The sequence below is a fragment of the Lathyrus oleraceus genome, chromosome 1 (assembly GCF_024323335.1).
Source record: "Lathyrus oleraceus cultivar Zhongwan6 chromosome 1, CAAS_Psat_ZW6_1.0, whole genome shotgun sequence".
NCBI classification, from domain to species: domain Eukaryota; kingdom Viridiplantae; phylum Streptophyta; class Magnoliopsida; order Fabales; family Fabaceae; genus Lathyrus; species Lathyrus oleraceus.
The window spans coordinates 33,117,412-33,139,830 of NC_066579.1; the positions used below are offsets into that span (position 1 = coordinate 33,117,412).

General features: G+C 41.4%; 1 protein-coding gene across 1 annotated transcript; it reads right to left on the reverse strand.

Annotated features, from left to right (window-relative positions):
• Window positions 1-11,257: 11,257 nt before the first annotated feature.
• On the reverse strand, window positions 11,258-21,716 carry LOC127089027 (uncharacterized). The gene is made up of 2 exons (XM_051029342.1): window positions 18,444-21,716; window positions 11,258-11,281 (listed from the first exon to the last, which is right to left on the reverse strand). Exons 1-2 carry the CDS (start codon window positions 21,714-21,716, stop codon window positions 11,258-11,260), a joined length of 3,297 nt encoding a protein of 1,098 aa, XP_050885299.1.
• Window positions 21,717-22,419: the final 703 nt, after the last annotated feature.

Sequence of the window (22,419 nt, forward strand, 5' to 3'; positions counted from 1 at the left end):
TTTAGATGATCTTACGAGAGCTGCACGACACACCCGAAAGGGCAAACCCGTTGAGTATCTTGTCCGATTGTCGAGACCATTATCCGCCTTAGGATGAGCTTATTAGACTTCACCTGTGAGGGAAGGGGTTTGATTCCTACAGTACAGGTTCTGTCAGTGATTCTGTGATGGTGACTTTGGTACAGTTGGATTTATGGATATTTATTTCCGATACGCCGGAATGCTGTCCGTGGTTTTTATCAGCGGGTTCCGTTTATTTCGGATCCCCGGGTTGAATTTGAGGGTACTTGTTCAGAGGATCTTGTGGTTATCCGTTCAGTGGATTTCTTGTGATGATGGTGATGTATCTTCCGTTCCGTTTATTTCGGAACCCTGAGTTGGAGTTGTGGTTATTTATTCCCTCATATGGTTGTGATCAGTTCAGAGACCGGAGCTTCAGTACAGTTGATGTTCAGATGACTTGGAGGATGGCACTGTGACTTGCATTCATGCATCCACATCATTCCCATTTTGCATTCATCCGCATCTAACTCATGTTTATCCATATGGAGGGTACATTCTCGATTGAGATTCTGGTTGAGAGACATCCTGATGTCAGAATGTTATTGTCAAATTATTATCCGTCTCGATGAAGCCAGAATCAAAGGGCAGAATGTTCCTTATACGGATAGACATTGCATGCATGCGTGAGTCATAATAACTTGTCTTCTATTTTGCAGGTGTCAATAGCTAACGTGTGTGATTGACTCAGGAATTATTGCTCGCGCACGCCGAGTCATTCCTCTGCACATAGCTCGTCCGCACCGATACCTACCAGACGCAACAGACCCAGACTGATGGATCCACCCAACGTTGACATTCTCGAGCTGAAAGAGAAGATGAGTGAGTTGATCAACGTCATGCAAGGGTTCGCCTTGGGGCAGAAAGCAATCGCTGAGAAGGTGGAGAGGATTGAATACTGGCTGAGAATGGGGAGAGTACAGGGAGATGCTCCGTTGTTTGGGGTAAAGAAGCCCTTTGGTAACGGTCAGCGCGAGAAGAAGGGTGAATCGAGTGATGTGTATGCCCAAAAGGGACACGGTAGGGATCGTTACCACCCGTATGCTACTGCAGTAACGATTCCTGCTGGTAATCAATTTGTACAACAGCAACAGCCGTCACCTCAACAGAGAACACAGAGAGCTGGGTACCAAGTGAGAAGAAGGATGGCATATCGTCAGTTTGATAGGCCACCCGTGACTTATACCTTTCTGTTTAAGAGATTGAAGGATCTTGGGTTGGTTCAGCCAAGGACGTTGGCTCCGGTAGGACTAGATCAGAGGCCTGCAAGTCACGATGAGAACGTCAAGTGTGAGTTCCATTCTGGTGCACCAGGGCATAACATTGAGGGTTGTAAAGCTTTTAAGCATGTCGTTCAAGATTTGGTGGATTCTAAAGCCATCAATTTTGCACCGACGCCGAATGTTAATGCTAACCCCATGCCGATGCATGGTCCTATGAGGGTGAATGTGATGTCAGAGGATAAGAGAAAAATAGAGGTGACGGATGTGGATCAGTTGAGGACTCCAATGTCTATGGTCAAGAGACATCTGATGAAGAGTGGAGTTTTCCCTGGTTGTGATAATTGTTGTGCTGCTTGCATTGTCGCTACGAATGGGTGTGTGATGTTGAGGGAGACGATTTAGAGAATGATGGATGTGGGACGTCTCCGATTTGAGAAAGTTGATTGGGGGGAGGAGGATATTTTTGTTATCCAATTGCCATCATGCAAATATGAGGAAATGGACGGTGAAATGTTTGAAACACCATGTCAGGCGTTTGAAACCGTCAAGGTGGAGAATGCCATTTTTGCTGAGAAAGAGAAGAAGCCGTCCATTTCTTCTTATAGACAGGCTGTAGAAGTGGTGAAGAGCGGAGACGCCCCAGGTTGGGGAAGAATGATAGACATTGCGGTGAAAGAAGACAGGTTTGGGGTTGGTTATCAGTCGGGCCAAGGCTCGTCTAGACAGAGTAGAGGACGTCGTCAACCGTTCACGTTCACCAGTGCTGGAATGCAAGATCCATATCATGTCTGTGAGGTGGGTGAAGAGATTGACAGTGACTGCGAGCTCGACTCGTGGATAAAACCGTGCGTACCAGGGATGGAGGTCCAGAACTGGAAGGCCGAAAAGATCATCACTCTCACTCTGCGTGAAGAGTAATATTTCTGTTTTTTAATTCTGTTTGCATGAAAGCCATACGTTTTGCCCGAAACGTAATGGTCCATTGTAAGGGCCACCTCATGTGTTTCATTTTGCAACATTTGCATCATTAATGAATGGATGTTTTTCGCATTAAAAGCGGTGTTCCCTGTTTTTCATTTATTTTTACAGTTTAAAAATAATAAAAATGGCAATGTTTATTTTCATTCTTCTTCCTTTTAATTTGCTTCGTTCCGGTTCTAAAAGCAATGCATGAATTGACATTCATGCAGATGCGATCATTCTCCGGATCTCATTGATAACAATCCTGTTACACCCTCATATGACTTCGACAATCCAATCTATCATGCCGAAGAAGAAGGCGAAGAAGATTGTGAACTGCCGGAAGAATTAGCCAGGTTGTTGAAACAAGAGGAGAAGGTGATTCAGCCGCATGAGGAGCAAGTTGAGCTTGTCAATCTGGGTACCGAGGAGGTTAGAAAAGAAGTAAAGGTTGGGGCTGCTTTGGAGGTGAATGTCAAGAGCAGAATGGTAGCACTGTTGAAAGAGTATGTTGATATCTTTGCCTGGTCTTATCAAGATATGCCAGGGTTGGATACCGATATTGTTATGCACAGGTTACCATTGAGAGAAAACTGTCCTCCAGTGAAGCAGAAGTTGCGCAGAACTCGACCCAAGATGGCCATGAAAATCAAAGAGGAAGTACAGAAGCAGTTGGATGATGGTTTCCTAGCCGTCACTAATTATCCGCCTTGGGTCGCAAATATTGTGTCGGTGCCGAAGAAGGATGGGGCATTTGGTAGACTTGGCCAAGGTGTTTGACCGGTTGAGACAATTCAAACTGAGGTTGAATCCGAATAAGTGCACTTTCGGAGTGCGGTCCGGTAAGTTGCTGGGGTTTATTGTGAGTGAAAGAGGAATCGAGGTTGATCCTGCTAAAGTAAAAGCAATACAAGAAATGCCTGAACCGAGAACAGAAAAAGAGGTTCGTGGTTTCTTAGGTAGATTGAACTACATTTCACGGTTCATATCTCATCTAACAGCCACGTGTGAACCCATATTCAAGTTGTTGAGAAAAGATCAAACGGTCAGGTGGAATGATGATTGCCAGGCGGCATTTGAAAAAATAAAAGAATATTTGCAGGAGCCTCCGATTCTGATGCCTCCTGTGGAGGGACGACCGTTAATTCTGTACTTGACAGTCCTCGAGGGATCTATGGGGTGTGTACTGGGGCAGCATGACGAGTCTGGTCGAAAAGAGCATGCCATCTACTACCTTAGCAAAAAGTTTACCGACTATGAAACAAGATATTCACTGCTCGAGAAAACTTGATGTGCTTTGGCATGGGCTGCTCGCCTACTGAGACAGTATATGCTGGTTCATACCACTTTGTTGATTTCCAAGATGGATCCGATCAAGTATATATTTGAGAAGCCAGCATTGACCGGACGGGTTGCGAGATGGCAAATGATTTTGACTGAATATGATATTCAGTACACTTCCCAGAAAGTAATAAAGGGGAGTGTATTGTCTGATTACCTCGCCCAGCAACCCATTGAGGATTATCAACCGATGAAGTTTGAATTCCCTGATGAGGACATCATGTTTCTCAAATCGAAAGATTGTGAGGAACCGATCCCTGAGGAGGGGCCTGACCCTGAGACCGAATGGATTTTGATGTTTGATGGGGCCGTTAACGTGAATGGTAGTGGAGTTGGTGCTGTTTTGGTTACGCCGAAGGGATCCCACATTCCTTTTGCTACCCGACTAACATTTGAATGCACCAACAATGTGGCTGAATATGAAGCTTGTATCTTGGGTATTGAAGAGGCGATTGATTTGCGGATCAAAAACCTTGTTATCTATGGAGATTCAGCTTTGGTTGTGAACCAAGTTAATGGGAAGTGGTATACGCATCAATCTCACTTAATTCCATACCGGGACTATACGAGGAGATTGTTGACGTTCTTCACCAAGGTGGAATTACACCATGTGCCGAGAGAAGAGAATCCTTTAGCAGATGCTTTGGCTACTCTGGTCGCCTTGATTAAGGTGCAATGGTGGAATCAATTCCCTAGTGTTAAGGTGGGACGACTGGATAGACCGACTTATGTGTTTGCTGTCGACACAATGCTTGATGATGAAAAGTTGTGGTATTATGACATCCAACGGTATCTGGAGACCCAGGAGTATCCCGAGGGAACGTCTAAGAAAGACCGAAAGACTCTGAGGAGGTTTGCCATGGCGTTCTATCTGAATAAGGATGGGGTTTTGTACAAGCGGAATTTGATTGGGTGTTGCTCAGATGTGTCGATGACAAAAAGGCAAGCCAATTGATGAAAGAAGTACACGAGGGGTTGTTTGGTACCCATGCCAGTGGGAATGCGATGGTGAAAAAGTTGTTAAGAGCTGGTTATTACTGGATGACAATGGAGGCTCAGTGTTTCAACTTCGTGCGGAAATGTCATAAATGCCAGATTTATGCAGACAAGGTGCACGTGCCTCCAACCCGTTGAGTTTGATGTCATCTCCGTGGCCATTTGCTATGTGGGGCATTGATGTGATCGGAAAGATCGAGCCTACGGCTTCGAATGGGCACCGATTCATATTAGTGGCTATTGATTACTTCACCAAGTGGGTGGAAGCGGCGTCTTATGCAAATGTGACGAAGCAGGCCGTTGTCAGGTTCCTCAAAAGAGACATCATTTGCTGATATGGGGTTCCCGAAAGAATCATTACGGATAATGGTTCTAATCTCAACAACAAGATGATGGCAGAGCTATGCCGGGAGTTCAAAATCGAGCATCACAATTCTTCTCCTTATCGTCCGAAGATGAATGGGGCGGTCGAGGCAGCTAATAAGAATAGTAAGAAGATTGTGCAGAAAATGGTCGTGACCTATAAGGATTGGCATGAGATATTGCCGTTTGCGTTACATGGGTATCGAACCTCGGTACGTACATCTACTGGGGCAACGCCTTTCTCGCTTGTGTATGGGATGGAAGTTGTGCTACCAGTTGAAGTCCAGATTCCATCATTGAGAGTCCTGATGGATGTGAAATTGGAAGAGGCTGAATGGGTCAGGACTCGGTATAAAGAGTTGAGCCTGATTGAGGAAAAGAGGTTGGTGGCCATTTGTCATGGGCAGTTGTACCAGCAGCGAATGAAGCGTGCTTTTGACCGAAAGGTGCGACCTCGTGTGTATAACGTGGGAGATATGGTGTTGAAAAGGATCCTTCCTCCTCAGAACGATCGTAGGGGCAAGTGGACACCTAATTATGAGGGTCCATTCGTGGTCAAGAAGGTTTTCTCTGGCGGAGCCTTGTTGTTGACGATGTCGCATCTCGAAAAATACGATTCCTCGCGATGGTCGCGGAAAAATTTAGTTCGAACATAGTCGCCACCGAACTTTATTTATTCCAATGAAAGAATAGGAAAATATCGATAAAACCTTTTAAAAAATGGAATAATGATCGTCGCAACCATATTCGGGTTCGGGAGTCGATTACGCAAGGGGAAGGTATTAGCACCCCTCACGTCCGTTGTACTCAACGGGAACCTTTTAGTCTAATTTGCTATTTGAATGTTAGTTAAATGTTATTTGCTTTCTTCTAGTAATTAGAGTTGATAATAGAGATGGATGAAGACCTCAGAAGGGGAAATGGGATGTTTTTTATTAGTGTGCTCGCCAAGATCTCGCAATCTCGTGCCTACGTATTCCTTATGGTGCAATAAGGAAATCAGAGCATTCGTAGTTCGGGGAACTACGGTTTTTGTTGGTGTCTTTTATGAACGACTGTGTAGATCGCGTTCTAAAGGCTAAACGCTGGCTTGTCTACTCTCGGCGGAGGCTTAAGCATTAGTTTATTATGCGCATTAGAAAGGATTGACAGTGTTCTTTGAAAGGATTTTGGTCACGCGGGGGTAACAAGTTGAATTGATGTGTTTGAGTGTTTTTGGTTTGGTTTCGATCGCGCGGGGGCGAGAAATTAGTTTGATTTGTTTTGAGATGATTTGAAGATGTCGATGATTTGAGCAATGTGGCGTACGCCAATTATTCAAATAATCAAGGAATGGTGAGGCGTACGCCTCCCATTCTCTAATTGAGGTTTAAGTTATATAGTTTATTTTGTAAAATTGGATTTAATATAAGAAGTGATTCGAGTTTATTCAATTACATTTTAATTTGATGACGAAGATTCGAGCAATGTGGCGTACGCCAATTATTCGAATAATCGAGAGATAATGGAGCGGATGCTCATTAATCTCCTTTTCATTTAAAGATTAATTATTTAAAATAGGGACTTTTAGAATAATTAAATTGGGGAAATGACTTTAATTTTAAAAGTTTTTTTAAGGTTTTTAATTAAATGACGAAAATTCGAGCAATATGGCGTACGCCAATTATTCGAATAATCGAGAGATAATAAAGCGGAAGCTTACTATTCTCCTTTTCATTCAAAATTAATTTAAAATAAGGTTTTTAGAATTTATAAATAATTTGGAGAGTGATTTTAATTTTATAGAGTTTTTAAGGTGTTAATTAAATGACAAAAATTCGAGCAATATGGCGTACGCCAATTATTCGAATAATCGAGAGATAATAAAGCGGAAGCTTATTAATCTCCTTTTCATTTGAATATTAATTATTAAAAAAAAACTTTTAGAATTTAATTAATTAATTTGGGGGAATATATTAATTTTATGGATTTTTAGGATTTTATTTGAATGACGAAAATCCGAGCAATATGGCGTACGCCAATTATTCGGGTAATCGAGAGATAGTGAAGCGGAAGCTTACTATTCTCCTTTTCATTCAAAATTAATTTAAATAATGAAACTTTTGGGATTTAATTAACTTGAGGAAGTAATCTTAATTTTATAGAGTTTTTAGGGTTTTAAATGAATGACGAAAATCCGAGCAATATGGCGTACGCCAATTGTTCGAATAGTCGAGAGATAGTGAAGCGGAGGCTTACTATTCTCCTTTTCATTCAAAATTAAATTAAGAGATTCTTAAAAGTTTTCTCTCATAATGGTTTCTAATATTTAATCAATATAGGATTAATCGATAAAACGACTTAGTCAAAGGTTATTTAATTTAAAAGAAATCAACTAAGTACCTAAATAATTTAATTAATAGTCATCCAAATGAACAAATAAATTGATTTAATTATTATTAGAATAATTAACAAGATTATCCAATTAACTCTATTTTACTTACTTAACCTAAAGAAATATTTAGAAGGATAAACTAACGGTGTTTATTAGCAAACAGTGTCTGGCCCAAAGGCGAATGGCCTACTCTTTATTGTAAAGCGCAGGGGGGTAAGAACAAATTCAAGATGATGTAGAAAGAAAAACTGGATTTAAACCTGGCCCAATCTTTATTAACTACTAAAATAAATAATAAAGTAAAAAAAGAATAAAGCAAAAGAGGCGGGAGCCTCATCTTTCAAGATAGTCGTTCCATTTCTCAACATAGAAACCGCCAGATTCATAAATATATTCCCTTTAATCTAGGCATTGAAAACCAAACAAATAATAATTTAAAAAATAATGATGCATTAAAACATGATTGCACAGTAACGTTATCATTCAAAAGGAACTTGAAGAGATCATTATCCCAGCATCAAATGTATTATTAGTGGAAAAAAGTGTTAGCATGGCGGTGCCGTCACGAGACTCGGAAACCACCATCAAACTCCTAAACGAAAACACTCCTAAACCCAAATCTAAACAAACAGCAAAATCCAAAGAGCCAGATTCGGAAAATAAACACAATCAGAAACCTGAGTTTTCAGCTCAAAATCAAAACCATGGTAACAACAATTTTATGCAATAATCATGGGGTTTGCGTTCTATGAGGCGATATAAACAAAGCGGTAACATCAAATCATGCAAAAGGGAAGTATTAAATACCAAATCGGAGCTAGTCCGACGTTCGAATTCCGGCGAGGTGAGTTAAATGATCTTTAGCGTCTTTCGAGGTTCTTTCTTCCTCTCGAACTTTCCGTCTTCTTCGTTTCCTCTTTAATGATTTGGGTTTGTTTCGGTTTTGGCAGGGGTCTAGCTCGAGCTTGTTGAGCTTCGGTGTGAAAATCTCAACAAGTTCAAAACGAAACTTTTTAATGAGGGTTTTGGAGTGATTTTTCCAGAGTAATGGTGCAGAAATTCGGTCCCCTATCCCAACAATGGAGGATCCTTATATAGAGCTTTGGAGGTACGAGGTTTCTTTCTCCTCTTTCATGAGCTGGCAAATTTTGGAAGAATCATTCCGTTAGCTAGCAGGATTTTCCTCAGATTTGGTGGTCCTCCAAATTGATGTGGTCCCTCAAATGAAAGGATGAGGTTTTGTCTGTAATGCATCTACGGTAACCATCTCTTTTCACTTTTCACTGCAGTAATTGTCCTTTTTTATCCACGTATGATTTCCTTATGACAGGTTTTTTTACTGGTGTGTGGTTTTGAAAAATAAGGAATTGATTCGTTTTGCACCCAAATCTTCTCAAGTGTTGTTCGACTGTCTTTGGATTCTGCTAGCGGGTTTTGTAACCTGAAGAAATGCGCACAGACGGCATCGAAACTAGGTGTCCCTTTGAGGTGGCCTGCAGGTGAGGTTCACTCCCTTTTCTAATATGACTTTTATTAATGACCTTTTACACATGTATGTGTAAATGTTGATTGGGACTGCACTTGTGTTTGAATTTCGCGTCCTGATTCACATCTTTGTTGGATTATGCAGACTGGTTTTGGCGAGTCAAGACGACAGAATATCTCATGACTCACGTCCTTTTGCAGGAATGTTCCGCAACAGGTAATGTCTCGTATTTATAGCTATGTTTCGACCTCACACTACACCTTTCTAGGTTGGCTCATTTGCTGGTTTTTGTTTCTGTGGAAGCATTGCGCGGGATTATCAAGATCCTTCTCATACTGACGCCATGTTATTAGCGAGAGGTATTGATATGCAGCTGGTTCATATGATGGTAAATGTATCAACCTATCCTTTTAACCCTTTTATGCTACAACCTGCAACGACCTAGAATTACGAGATTATGTCTTCGTTATCTTGCAGGTGCAGATTCGACTGGCATACTACAACATGGATCCATTGGATTATCATACAAGGGGTCTTGGTCATATGTGCATAACGGCAACGTCTCCACCTGATTGTAGTTTGCTTATGACTAGTGAACTGGTTTCTCTCAGGAAGAGTGAGGTAAATCAATTATTGCCCTTCTAATTTTCTTTCCATAGGCCAAAGATATTCCGCTCCAACAATTTTTTTGACTACAAAAACTAACTGTTTTGGGGTTAACTAGTAGTGTCTGTGATCAAACTTCATCCACTTCTTCTAAACTCTCATATCCCAGGTGGAACCTACTTCAATCAAAATGCGACCGACAACCACACCTTACCAGAATTCAAAGTTTGGTCATAATAAGATAAACTTCTACCTGCTTGGTTATAATTCACCATTTTTTGCGGTACACTTTAACATGCCATTGCTGTTTTAGCTTAATGTGACAAATGGGATGACTTTAATCTGCATTTCTCCTGCATAGCCTCCTGTATAATATGCTTCACACGATAATCTTGCTCTTATTATTTTTTACTTCTGACCAAACTGCTATTGAACTGTCCCTATGCTGTTGTTTCATTGTTCTGGTTAAGCTTCCATAAGAACACCGCCGGTATTCGCTTGTATTGTTTTTGATTTTGGAATGTCAAGAATTTAGGCTTAACGTGGCATGTTTTTGCTGCAGATATTTGTGATATTATTCACTTTGGCTTTGGTGTAATAAAACTCAGTTTCTTTGCATCTGCTTTGGCGGATTACGGCTTGTTTGTTTTAACTCACCACGCCATGTATTTCATGTTTCAGTATTCGTCCTTTGAATTGCTATTGTGTCATGTGGAACGCTGCCTTTCGTGTTATAATTTTCCGTTTATGCAGGTTTGCCGGTTGTGTGTCGCTTGTTATGATTTCCTCAAAGTGGAATCATATACGATGTAAGGCTCTCAATCTGGTTGGTCATAACATGTTGCTCACATGTTTTTCACACTGTTGCTCAAATGTTTACGTTCGCTATGAGTGTAGGAAAACTGTTTTTTTTTTGTAAATTTCTGACAGGTTTTGAATTGGTTTTGGACAGGTTAAAACGTCTTGTACAGGTGGATGCACAACTTAACGGGAATGGACCGGACGTTGAAGATCAACAATTAGACGCTCTTTTATTCAAAACTTTAATCTTCCTTGACTCAAGTAATGTAACATGGTGTTTAACATGGTGTAGCATACTTAGAATATGGGTTAACTCATGAAAAATTATCACATGCTTGTAATCTTACTAGCTGTTCCGTGATTTTGATGCCTATAGGTGTTTCCTTGGGCACTTTTGCTTCGTCATGTGAGTATTGATTTGGACTTTGTAATGTAACCCCTATGCGTGAAGAAACTCTCATACTTTTTAGAATTTCCCTCTTGAAATTGGCTTGGGTGTAATGTCATTTAGCAACTTAGAACTGCTTATGACCAGTTATATAATGTATGCCTTTTGACTTTTGAAGCAAGTGTTTGTAAAACTCAAAATTTTGTCAAACTAATATGTTTTTAAACCAAAACTCCAAACTGTACAATGTTGTGTCTGAAATCCATGATCATATGATGCCCAATGGTCTTCATCCTAAAAAGACTCCTTGATTCGTGATCCCCAAAATTAATAGTACGAATGATGAACAAAAACCACAAATTCATTTTTAAGTCATTCATCAACATCCCATTAACCTTTATCAACTTGTTTCAACAAAAAACCAAATTCAGGGTAAGCTTTGCTCCTTGATTTAAATTAGTAGATCACTTCAAGTAATATCCCTTTCTGAAATGCAAGTTTCCCAGTAACATGGAAGTGATACAATAATGATGCGAATCTAAAGTGATGTATCCTCATGACTTGGATAAATGTCCAATTAATTAAGGTAATAACCTTTCAACTTTACTTTAGCCAACTGCACCTCCATAGGTTCATTGAAGCAACATGCGAGGAGATTTTTACCTGGAGGGTCCTGGTGGAGCCTAAACCATAAGTGCAAGTTCGTATGGTTTCAAAGAATGCAAAGGGATAAAAGTTTTACAGTCGTGATGCATGCATTGTGGTATCCGTGAGAAAAAATAGAACCGGGACAAAATCGAGGTATGACAGTTGCCCCTATTTAATTATAGTGAACTAGAAAGTAGAAATGACAGTAGTCTTCATGCGTTCATAGTGAAAGGTAATTAAATACAAGAAGACCCGAGTTTTGTCCTTCGAAATGGAAGGAATAAATTCGTAAAGAAAAAATGTAGTGAGAAATACATTATGAGAAAGAATCGTCAGCACATTATCTTGGATGATTACAATCAAGGTATCCCATTAAAGGAATAATATCCCAACTGTATCCAAGACTGTCTGATAATAAGCAGAACAATGTTTCTAAAACTGAATGAGACTCTTCATGTTGATGAAGCAGCATCTCAATCAGTAAAGAAAATGAGATTCTCTGTATCGAGTCGAAGCAGCATCTCATATGATAGAATTAAGATATTCCGAAGAAGGGAATGATACCTTAATTGAATCTAAGACTCTTCGAGGACACTAGAGCAGTATCTCAAAAGAAAAACTGGAATGAGACTCCTCATATTGATGAGACAGCATCTCAAACAGCAAAAGATGAGATTCTCTGTATCGAGTCGAAGCAGCATCTTATAGGATAGAATTAAGATATTCCGAAGAAGGGAATGATACCTTAATTGAATCTAAGACTCTTCGAGGATACTAGAGCAGTATCTCAAAAGAAAAACTGGAATGAGACTCCTCATATTGATGAGACAGCATCTCAAACAGCAAAAGATGAGATTCTCTGTATCGAGTCGAAGCATCATCTTATATGATAGAATTAAGATATCCCGAACAAGGGAATGATACCTTAATTGAATCTATGACTCTTCGAGGATACTAGAGCAGTATCTCAAAAGAAAAACTGGAATGAGACTCCTCATATTGATGAGACAGCATCTCAAACAGCAAAAGATGAGATTCTCTGTATCGAGTCGAAGCAACATCTTATATGATAGAATTAAGATATTCCGAACAAGGGAATGATACCTTAATTGAATCTAAGACTCTTCGAGGATACTAGAGAAGTATCTCAAAAGAAAAACTGGAATGAGACTCCTCATATTGATGAGACAGCATCTCAAACAGCAAAAGATGAGATTCTCTGTATCGAGTCGAAGCAGCATCTTATATGATAGAATTAAGATATTCCGAAGAAGGGAATGATACCTTAATTGAATCTGAGACTTTTCGAGGATACTAGAGCAGTATCTCAAAAGAAAAACTGGAATGAGACTCCTCATATTGATGAGACAGCATCTCAAACAGCAAAAGATGAGATTCTCTGTATCGAGTCGAAGCATCATCTTATATGATAGAATTAAGATATTCCGAACAAGGGAATGATACCTTAATTGAATCTAAGACTTTTCGAGGATACTAGAGCAGTATCTCAAAAGAAAAACTGGAATGAGACTACTCATATTGATGAGACAGCATCTCAAATAGCAAAAGATGAGATTCTCTGCATCGAGTCGAAGCAGCATCTTATATGATAGAATTAAGATATTCCGAACAAGGGAATGATACCTTAATTGAATCTAAGACTCTTCGAGGATACTAGAGCAGTATCTCAAAAGAAAAACTGGAATGAGACTCCTCATATTGATGAGACAGCATCTCAAACAGCAAAAGATGAGATTCTCTGTATCGAGTCGAAGCAGCATCTTATATGATAGAATTAAGATATTCCGAACAAGGGGATGATACCTTAATTGAATCTAAGACTCTATGAGGACACTAGAGCAGTATCTTAAAAGAACAACTGGAATGAGACTCCTCATATTGATGAGACAACATCTCAAACAGTAAATAAAATGAGATTCTCCATATAAATGAAGTAATATCTCAAAGAATGAATGCCTGTTGAGGGGATATTTTTAGAAAAGATTCCTTTTAAAGGAAATCTACTGAAGAAGCTCTGCAGGGGAGAAGCTCATAAGATATTTTTATGGTAACCTCTGCTTGGGCAGCAATGGTAGCAAAGAAAATGATGGGAATATCACTATGAACCACGAAGTAGAGAGAAATGACTGGCCAGGAAATAATTCCATGAGCGTACATAGGGTAATAATTTTATTTGGGAAATGAGGAATGTCTAAGATAGATATGAATGACCTTAGATCCTGATACTTTATGTTTAATTAATTTTTTGTATGATGTTCCACTTTGGATGGAAATGCCATGCATGGGAGGATGCCTGAGGTGTATGCATCATGTATTTGCTGGGGATATTTAACTGTGCATATAGGAATGCAAATCGTGTGAGGCTATGCATATGGATGCCAATGATTGATATGATTTCATAATGGTGAATCTTCCTATTTGGTAGGAAAATTATGTATGTAATTGATGCACATGGCGCATGTGATGCATGCAGGTATGCGAATGGATAATTGGGATTTGCCCTGGTTAGAGCGTTTTTGCTTTGGGTGATGGTGCCAGCGGTGTGGACTTTTTGTTATGATGGAGATCAAAATTTTGATGCCCCACTGGGTGATTTTGGGAATATATTCGGGATGCCCCAAACCACTGAAGGGTTCAGACTTCTCAACACGCGATACTCCAACTATGATTTAATGTTTCTGCTGGAAATGAATTAGAGACTTGCCCCGGTTTGGCTATACCATGAGTATATCTTTGAGAGGTGATGATTAGCAATTGGAATGAACATAGGTGCCTGCACACAGTCCTATACCTCTATGAACAACAAGAGCAAACTTGGAAACTAAGAGGTTCCTCCTTTTACTATTTCAAAAGCAATTTTATTACTTTGTTCAATTATGTGTTTTTATTTTCTCCGAAATCTTTAAGAGTGATGTTTATCAAAAATAAAGGTGCTTTGCAAACAAACAGATAAAAATACAAAATAATTTGGGCACAACTTTTGTCGAGAAAATTTCTCTTTTATTGATTTGACCCTTAAATGGGCGATTGTACATAAAGATGCAATTCCTTAATGAGGTAATTGTTGTGTGTAAAAACAAAGCGGCAATAAAATTGAGTTCCTATTGAGTCTCCACACTGCTATGATCCTTATGTCTTTGATAATCCAATCACTTCGCCTTTTGAAAAGTCAGGTAGATTGATTCTTTGTCTTCAAGGGACATGCTAGATTCCTGAAAGTACAGTTCTTTGCCTTGGAATTAATCCCTAACTTTTGCCTGGACCGCCCTTTCGGGTTTTCGATCCACCGGGATACCCATTTTTGCCTGAGCCGCCCTTTCGGGTTTTCAACTCAGCGGGTCAATTTTTTTATTTTTATCCCTAATTTTTGCCTGGATCGCCCTTTTGGGTTTTCGATCCACCAGGATAGCCATTTTTGCCTAAATCGCCTTTTCAGGTTTTCGATTTAGCGGCCTTTTATCATTCCACTTTTCTAGGCAAAGTACTTTTTAACAGCATCAGCATTGGTGGGAAGTGGCAATTCATCACCATCCATAGTTGCCAGGATTAGAGCGCCTCCGGAAAAGGCTCTAACCACCACAAATGGACCTTCATAATTCGGTGTCCACTTCCCCCTAGAGTCCTTGTGAATGGGCAAGATTTTCTTCAGCACCAAATCACCCTCTTGAAACACCCTGGGACGAACTTTCTTATCAAATGCCTTCTTAAGACGCCTCTGATAGAGTTGATCGTGACCTAACGCTTTCAAGCGTTTCTCCTCAATAAGGTTGAGCTCGTCGTACCTTGATTGAACCCATTCTGCCTCGTCTAACTTAGCCTCCATTAAGACTCTCATCGAGGGAATCTCCAATTCTATGGGAAGAACTGCTTCCATGCCGTATACTAAGGAGTACGGGGTTGCCCCTGTTGAAGTTCGTACTGACGTACGATAACCATGTAACGCAAAAGGTAGCATCTCATGCCAATCCTTATACGTGACTACCATCTTTTGGATGATCTTCTTGATATTTTTGTTCGCAGCTTCAACATCCCCATTCATCTTAGGTCGATATGGTGACGAGTTGTGATGCTCGATTTTGAACGTTGTGCATAATTCCTCCATGGTCTTGTTGTTGAGATTGGACCCATTATCAGTGATGATTTTGTTGGGAACCCCATATCGGCATATGATGTTGTTCTTTAAGAAACGGGCGACTACGTGCTTTGTGACATTCGCATAAGATGCGGCTTCTACCCATTTGGTAAAGTAGTCTATGGCCACCAAGATAAACCTATGCCCATTAGATGCTTTGGGTTCTATCATCCCAACCATGTCAATGCCCCACATAGAGAAAGGCAAAGGTGATGCTATAACATTCAGCGGGGTAGGCGGTACATGTATTTTATCAGCATAGATCTGGCACTTGTGGCATGCTCTGGTGTAATGATAACAGTCGGCTTCCATCGTTAACCAATAGTAACCTGCCCTTAAAATTTTCTTCGCCATGGAGTGCCCATTTGCGTGTGTGCCGAAAGACCCTTCGTGTATGTCCTTCATAAGCTGATTAGCTTCGTGTTTGTCCACACACCTCAACAAAACCATGTCATAATTCTGCTTGTACAATACCTCCCCATTCAAGAGGAACTTCAATGCCAGCCTTCGGAGGGTCCTTTTGTCAAGGCTAGAGGCCTCTGCCGGGTATTCTTGCTTCTCTAGATATCGTTTGATGTCAAAGAACCAGGGTTTACCATCCTGGCTCTTCTGCTGTCGTCAAGCAATGCGGGGGTTCATCAAAACGCCTAATTTCAATGTGAGGCTGATGGTTGGGCCATATCAACTTGTACATGGAAGCCAAGGTTGCTAAAGCATCTGCCATCTGATTCTCTTCTCGAGGAATATGAAAAAAAAGTGATTTTGTCGAATTTTGGGAGTAACTTCAGCACGTAATCCCGATATGGAATTAGGTTGGCATGTCTTGTTTCCCAATCACCTCTGATCTGATGTATCACTAGGGAGGAATCCCCAAATACTTCTAGCACCTTGATATTCAACTCAATAGCTTCTTCCAACCCTAGTATACAAGCTTCATACTCAGCCATATTATTTGTGCAGGTAAAACAGAGCTTTGCAGTGAATGTTAGATGGAAATTCTTGGGAGATATCAACACTGCCCCAATTCCATGGCCTATTGCATTTGAGGCGCTGTCGAACATGAGAGTCCAGCCTGCTTTTGGCTCAAGATCCTCCGTTTGCTCAGAGTCTTCATCATCCTTGACAACCATGATGTCCTCATCTGGGAAGTCAAACTTCAAAGGTTGGTAATCCTCTAACGGTTGGTGGGCAAGATGGTCTGCTAGTACGCTTCCTTTGATTGCCTTTTGTGCAACATATTGAATATCGTACTCTGATAACAACATCTGCCATCGGGCAATCCTACCGGTAAGAGTTGGCTTCTCGAATATGTACTTGATGGGATCCATTTTAGATACCAACCAAGTCGTGTGAGTCAGCATGTACTGTCTGAGACGTTTGGCGGCCCATGCGAGTGCACAACAAGTCTTCTCGAGTAAGGAATATCTGGTCTCGCAATCATTAAACTTCTTGCTCAGATAATATATGGCATGTTCTTTTCTACCAGTCTCATCTTGTTGTCCCAATACACAACCCATGGACTCGTCGAGCACTGTTAAGTACATGATGAGGGGTCTCCCTTCTGCAAGGGGCATCAGAATCGGTGGCTCTTGTAAGTATTCTTTGATTTTGTCGAAGGCTATTTGGCATTCATCGTTCCACTCCACGCCTTGATTCTTCCTTAAAAGCTTGAATATTGGTTTACATGTGGCAGTAAGATGAGAGATAAACCGGGCGATGTAATTCAGTCTTCCCAAGAAACCACGGACTTCCTTCTCAGTCCTTGGTGATGGCATGTTCTGAATTGCTCGAACTTTGTCAGGATCTACTTCAATTCCCTTTTGGCTTACAATAAAGCCTAAAAGCTTCCCAGATCGAACCCCAAATGTGCATTTGTTAGGATTAAGTCTTAACCTAAACTTCCTCAAACGAGCAAACAGTTTCTCCAGATTAGTGATATGTTCCTCTTCTGTCTGGGATTTGGAAATCATGTCGTCAACATACACCTCGATCTCTTTATGAATCATGTCATGAAAGAGAGTCACCATAGCACGTTGATATGTTGCCCCAGCGTTCTTTAACCCAAACGGCATTACCTTGTAACAAAAGGTGCCCCAAGGGGTAATGAACGTAGTCTTCTCCATGTCCTCGGGATCCATTTTAATTTGGTTGTATCCAGAGAAGCCATCCATAAAGGAAAATACATAGAACTGGGCTGTGTTATCTACCAATACATCGATGTGAGGTAACGGGAAATCGTCTTTGGGACTAGCTCTATTCAAGTCTCGGTAATCTACGCACATGCGGACCTTCCCATCTTTCTTTGGTACCGGTACAATGTTGGCAACCCATTGTGGGTACTTAGCGACTTCCAGGAAACCAGCGTCAAACTGCTTTCTCACCTCTTCTCTGATCTTGAGAGCCATATCCGGTCGAGTTCTTCTTAGCTTCTGTTTGACGGCAGAGCATTCTTCTTTAAGGGGAAGCTTGTGGGTGACTATATCAGTGTCTAATCCGGGCATATCTTGGTATGACCATGCAAACACATCAGCATATTCGTGGAGGAGCTCTACCAATCTAGTCTTCACTGCATCTTGAAGTGCGGCGCCTACCCTTACTTCTCTTTTGTCTTCTTCTGATCCCAGGTTGATAACTTCGACGTCCTCCTGGTGTGGTTGAATGACCTTCTCCTCTTGTCTGAGTAATCTGGCCAACTCTTCAGGGAGTTCGCAATCTTCCCCCATTTCATCTTCAGCTTGGTAGATTGGACAATCAAAGTCATGCCAGACCCTAGCAGTGTCGTTATCAATGGTCTCGGTGGTGTCTCTGCATGTTATGATTTATGCAGTTTATTTAGAAAGTGCGTGCATTAAAATTGATGCCATTTTTTGTAACAGAAAAACGAAAGGAAAGGAACAAAAAATTGAATGCAAATCTCCATTTATTATTGATACAAAAACTCTTAAAAAAAGATAAAGGAGGCCCTACAACACGCCACTGTGCCTTGGGCAGAGCACAAGGTTTTTTCTAAAATAATAAAATTACTTTTGAAAAAATTGAGGGACTTCCACAGCCTTCCAGTTTGTCAGCTCTTCATTAGGCGCGGCCTGTCGTATCCAGCTAGACACCCCCTCCTTGTGATCTTCAACATTGATCATTGCCACCTGATTGCCAAAAATGTGGCCAGCACTAGTGAACGTCTCCTCTACAGGAGGAATCTGCTCTTTATCATGTTGGTTACCAGCTTCAATTGACGATGGGTCATACCCTAACCCAAACTTGTCTCGCTTCTGGTTCACTTCCACCACTTTGCCCCAGTCTTGAGCACTTTCGCTTTCCATCACAGCCTTAGCTCCTTGCCACGAGGCCATGGACGGTCCTGACTTCGGAGTCTCCAATGTCTGTTGGACAGCCATCATATTTACCACTTCCAAGGACTGGACTGGTGTCTCGGTTATCTCGCCATCCACCTCGATATATCGGAAAGACGTTAAGTGGTTAACCAAGATATCCTCCTCCCCTCCAATCACAATCATCTTGTCATTGGTAATGAATTTTAGCTTTTGGTGTAAAGTGGAGGTGACGACACCTGCAGAGTGGATCCATGGTCTTCCAAGTAGGCAACTATAACTGGGATGTATGTCCATAACCTGGAATGTGATATTGAAGAAAGTTGGGCCTATTTTGATTGGTAGGTCAACCTCTCCTATCACTGCTCGTCTTGAGCCATCGAATGCTTTTACAATTAGGGTACTGGGCTTCATATTCATCCCCTCCATCGGCAGCTTTATCAAAGTGGTTTTTGGCATGACATTCAGTGAGGAACCCGTGTCTACTAATACCCTTGATAGTATAGTGTCTATGCATTTCAAGGAGATATGTAGGGCCTTGTTATGGTTCTTTCCCTCAACTGGCAGTTCATCATCGTTAAACCCCAAAAAATTTCCAGTGGTTACACACGCTATCACATCATCAAACTGTTCTATCGTTATGTCTTTCGTGATATGTGCTGCGCTTAACACTTTCAATAACGAATTCCTGTGTGCTTCTGAGTTGAGCAACAGAGATAACATGGAGATTTTTGAAGGTGTTTGATTCAGTTGGTCCACCACTTTATAATCACTTTTCTTGATTATCCTTAGAAATTCCTCAGCCTCCTCACGAGTGACCGCAGCTTTAGGCGACAGATGCATTTCTTGCATTTCTCGACTAGGGACAGGGATTTGGACAGGAGTAGCAACTTCTTTCCCTTTGGCTTTTGTAGAAGCATCAACAGCCCTTGGCGCGAACACTCGGCCACTGCGCGTCATTCCGGTTGGCCCCACAATTGAGGTAACGTTTGGTTCATTGATTACTACGGGTCGGTCTTCCTGCCCTTGCTTAAAAGCTCTGGGATGATATATCCACGGTACCGCCTTCTCATCCTTATACGCGAACGGTGCTGGAAACTCTATCACTAATGGGTTTATGGGGATTTCCACATTAACCTCATCATAAGGGATGGCCACATTAACCTCATCAAAAGGGATGTCCACGTTAACCTCATCAAAAGGGATGTCCACGTTAACCTCATCATAGAGGATGTCCACCACGACGGCTATCTCCTCCTCTCCCTTGTTCTTAACACGGCGATTTATCTGTAATTCGCCTTGATCCAGCATTTGTTGTATAAAATTCCTCAACCCTTTATCATTCTCATTATTGACTAGCTCCTCTGGGACTAGACCACTTTTTAGAAGTTGTGCCCCTATCATGGTGATAGGGGTTTGAATCTCTTCAACCTTAAGAATCAGTTCTCCCTGATCACTCTCCTCAATGGCACTGACGGAAGCATCTCCATGTGTTGGCATGGGATTAGTGTTCACGTTCGGGCGTCTTGGAGTGAAAGTAACAACTTTTGCTTCAATCAGGTCTTGTACCCTATTTTGGAATGCAAAACAATACTCCAGAGTATGGCCGGGCGCTCCCATGTGAAATTCACAATGGGCGTTAGCATCATATCCTGGTGGATATGGAAAAACAGCCGGTTTCAGCTCCCTCAATGTCAGAAGGCCCTCCTTTTGCAAATATGGGAATATTTGGCTATAAGGTACTGGTAGAGGGTCAAGTTGCCTTCTTGGAGGCCTTGGCTTGAATTGTCTTGGTGGTGCTGTATTCTGTTGTTGACGAGGTTGTTGATGATGTGGTTGATACATTGGTTGTTGTTGTATGGGTTGTTGATAGGGTATGGGTACCACGGCAGCGACTTGGCCATATGAAGCCTGTTGCTTCCCCTTATAGCCTCTAGATACAGCGTTCATTTCACCCTCTCTTTTCTTCTGAAAGCCTCCAGAATACTTTTTCGGTGCGCTAGAGGTTACCACGGCTCCTGAAATCTTTCCATCCCTCAGACCCTTTTCTATGCGGTCTCCGATTGTGACCAGATGTGCAAAATCGGATGCTGCGCTGCTCACTAATCTATCAAAAAATGGGTCCTTCAATGTGTCCACAAATATTCCAGTCATTTCCTTTTCAGACAATGGTGGCTCTACCTGAGCAGCCAACTCTCTCCATCGCTGGGGGTATTCTTTAAAGGACTCCTTTTCTTTCATTGACATCCCTTGCAACTGCATTCGGTCGGGTGCCATATCCAAATTATATTTGTACTGACGGAGAAATGCGTCAGCCAAATCTTCCCAGCTTTGAATCCGCCCTTGCTCTAAGCTCATGTACCATCTTAGAGACGCTCCACTCAAACTATCTTGGAAATAGTGTATGAGCAGTTTGTCGTTTTCGGTATGAGCAGCCATTTTCCTGAAATACATCACTAGGTGACTTCTTGGGCAAGTCTGGCCTTTGTATTTCTCGAAATCAGGAGTTTTAAATTTAGCCGGAATGACCAAATTTGATACCAAGCGCATGTTCATGGCAGAGGCACCGAAGATATTATTCCCTTCGATAACTTTGATCTTCTTCTCCAAGGCACGAAGCCTATCTGCAGCAGGGTCAGGAAGTATCTTTGGCTTCGGATGATCAGGCACATAGAAAGCTTCGTATGGGTCATCTCCCATTTCGGACCCATAATGAGCAGGCGCCTCAGAAGGCTCTACACGATCCCCCTCTCCTTTGCTTCCTACTGGTATATGAACCAGACTCTTCTTGGCGTGGACGAAGCTCTCATCTTGGTGGACCAAACTTGATGGGTTATCATTCCTTCTAGCCTCATCTTCTGTGTCCGCAACCCTCTCTCTCTGGGCGATGGCGAGCATTGTTTCCAGCAGTTGATCCATCTTCTCTTGGATCGTATTGATGTCTGACCTCATGGTAGCTTGGTTAGCCTCCACTTGCTCTAACGTCATCTTGTAGTTGCTTCGCGTCTCGTACCGGTGTTGATTAGTCAGCGTTACTGGATAGAGGGCAAAAGGTTGGGTAAGTTTTTTTTTTAGTTTTTTTTGTTTTTATGAAGCGTGATGCATGAGGATGCGAATGTTATGCATATTTTATTTTCAGGGAATTTTCATCACGGTTGTAGTTATATTAAGCATTCGAAGAAAACATAAAGTCAGGAAATAAAAATGAGGATCATCCTCCTCCATTCAAATGTTTAAAGTACGGAGTACAAAGGCATAACCGCCCAAATCGATACAGCTCAAATACTAAACTGAATATAAGAAAAATAAAAGAATCACACAGCAGTCTTTCGAGTTATGAGTTCTTCTAATTCAAGCTTGAACCTCTTCACCATCCCCTCACACATCATAACAAAATGGATTACAGCGGGATGCGTGTCATGTTGGTCCAATCCTTCCACTGCCTCTCTCAACCTCCAAGGCATTTCTTGGGTTGTCCAGTTGCAGAATTGTACCAAACCGTTGAGCTTTGCACGGTACCCATCTTTGTCTGCTTGCAAGAAATTGATAGTTCTCCTAAAGGTATCGTAATCCTCAATGACTTGCTCTCTTTCCCTTAGCCATATCACACTGTCTTGATGGAATGCCTCGAATCTATCTTTCCAATTTTGAGCAACTTCTCTAGCATCTTTTGCTTCTTGACATTTCTCGG

Coding starts and splice junctions, on each gene's coding strand:
- LOC127089027 (XM_051029342.1), bottom strand. CDS start 21,716: ATGACGTTAGAGCAAGTGGAGGCTAACCAAGCTACCATGAGGTCAGAC. Junction 11,282..18,443: donor CAAACTGGAAGGCTGTGGAA/GTCCCTCAATTT, acceptor CTTATGGTTTAG/GCTCCACCAGGACCCTCCAG.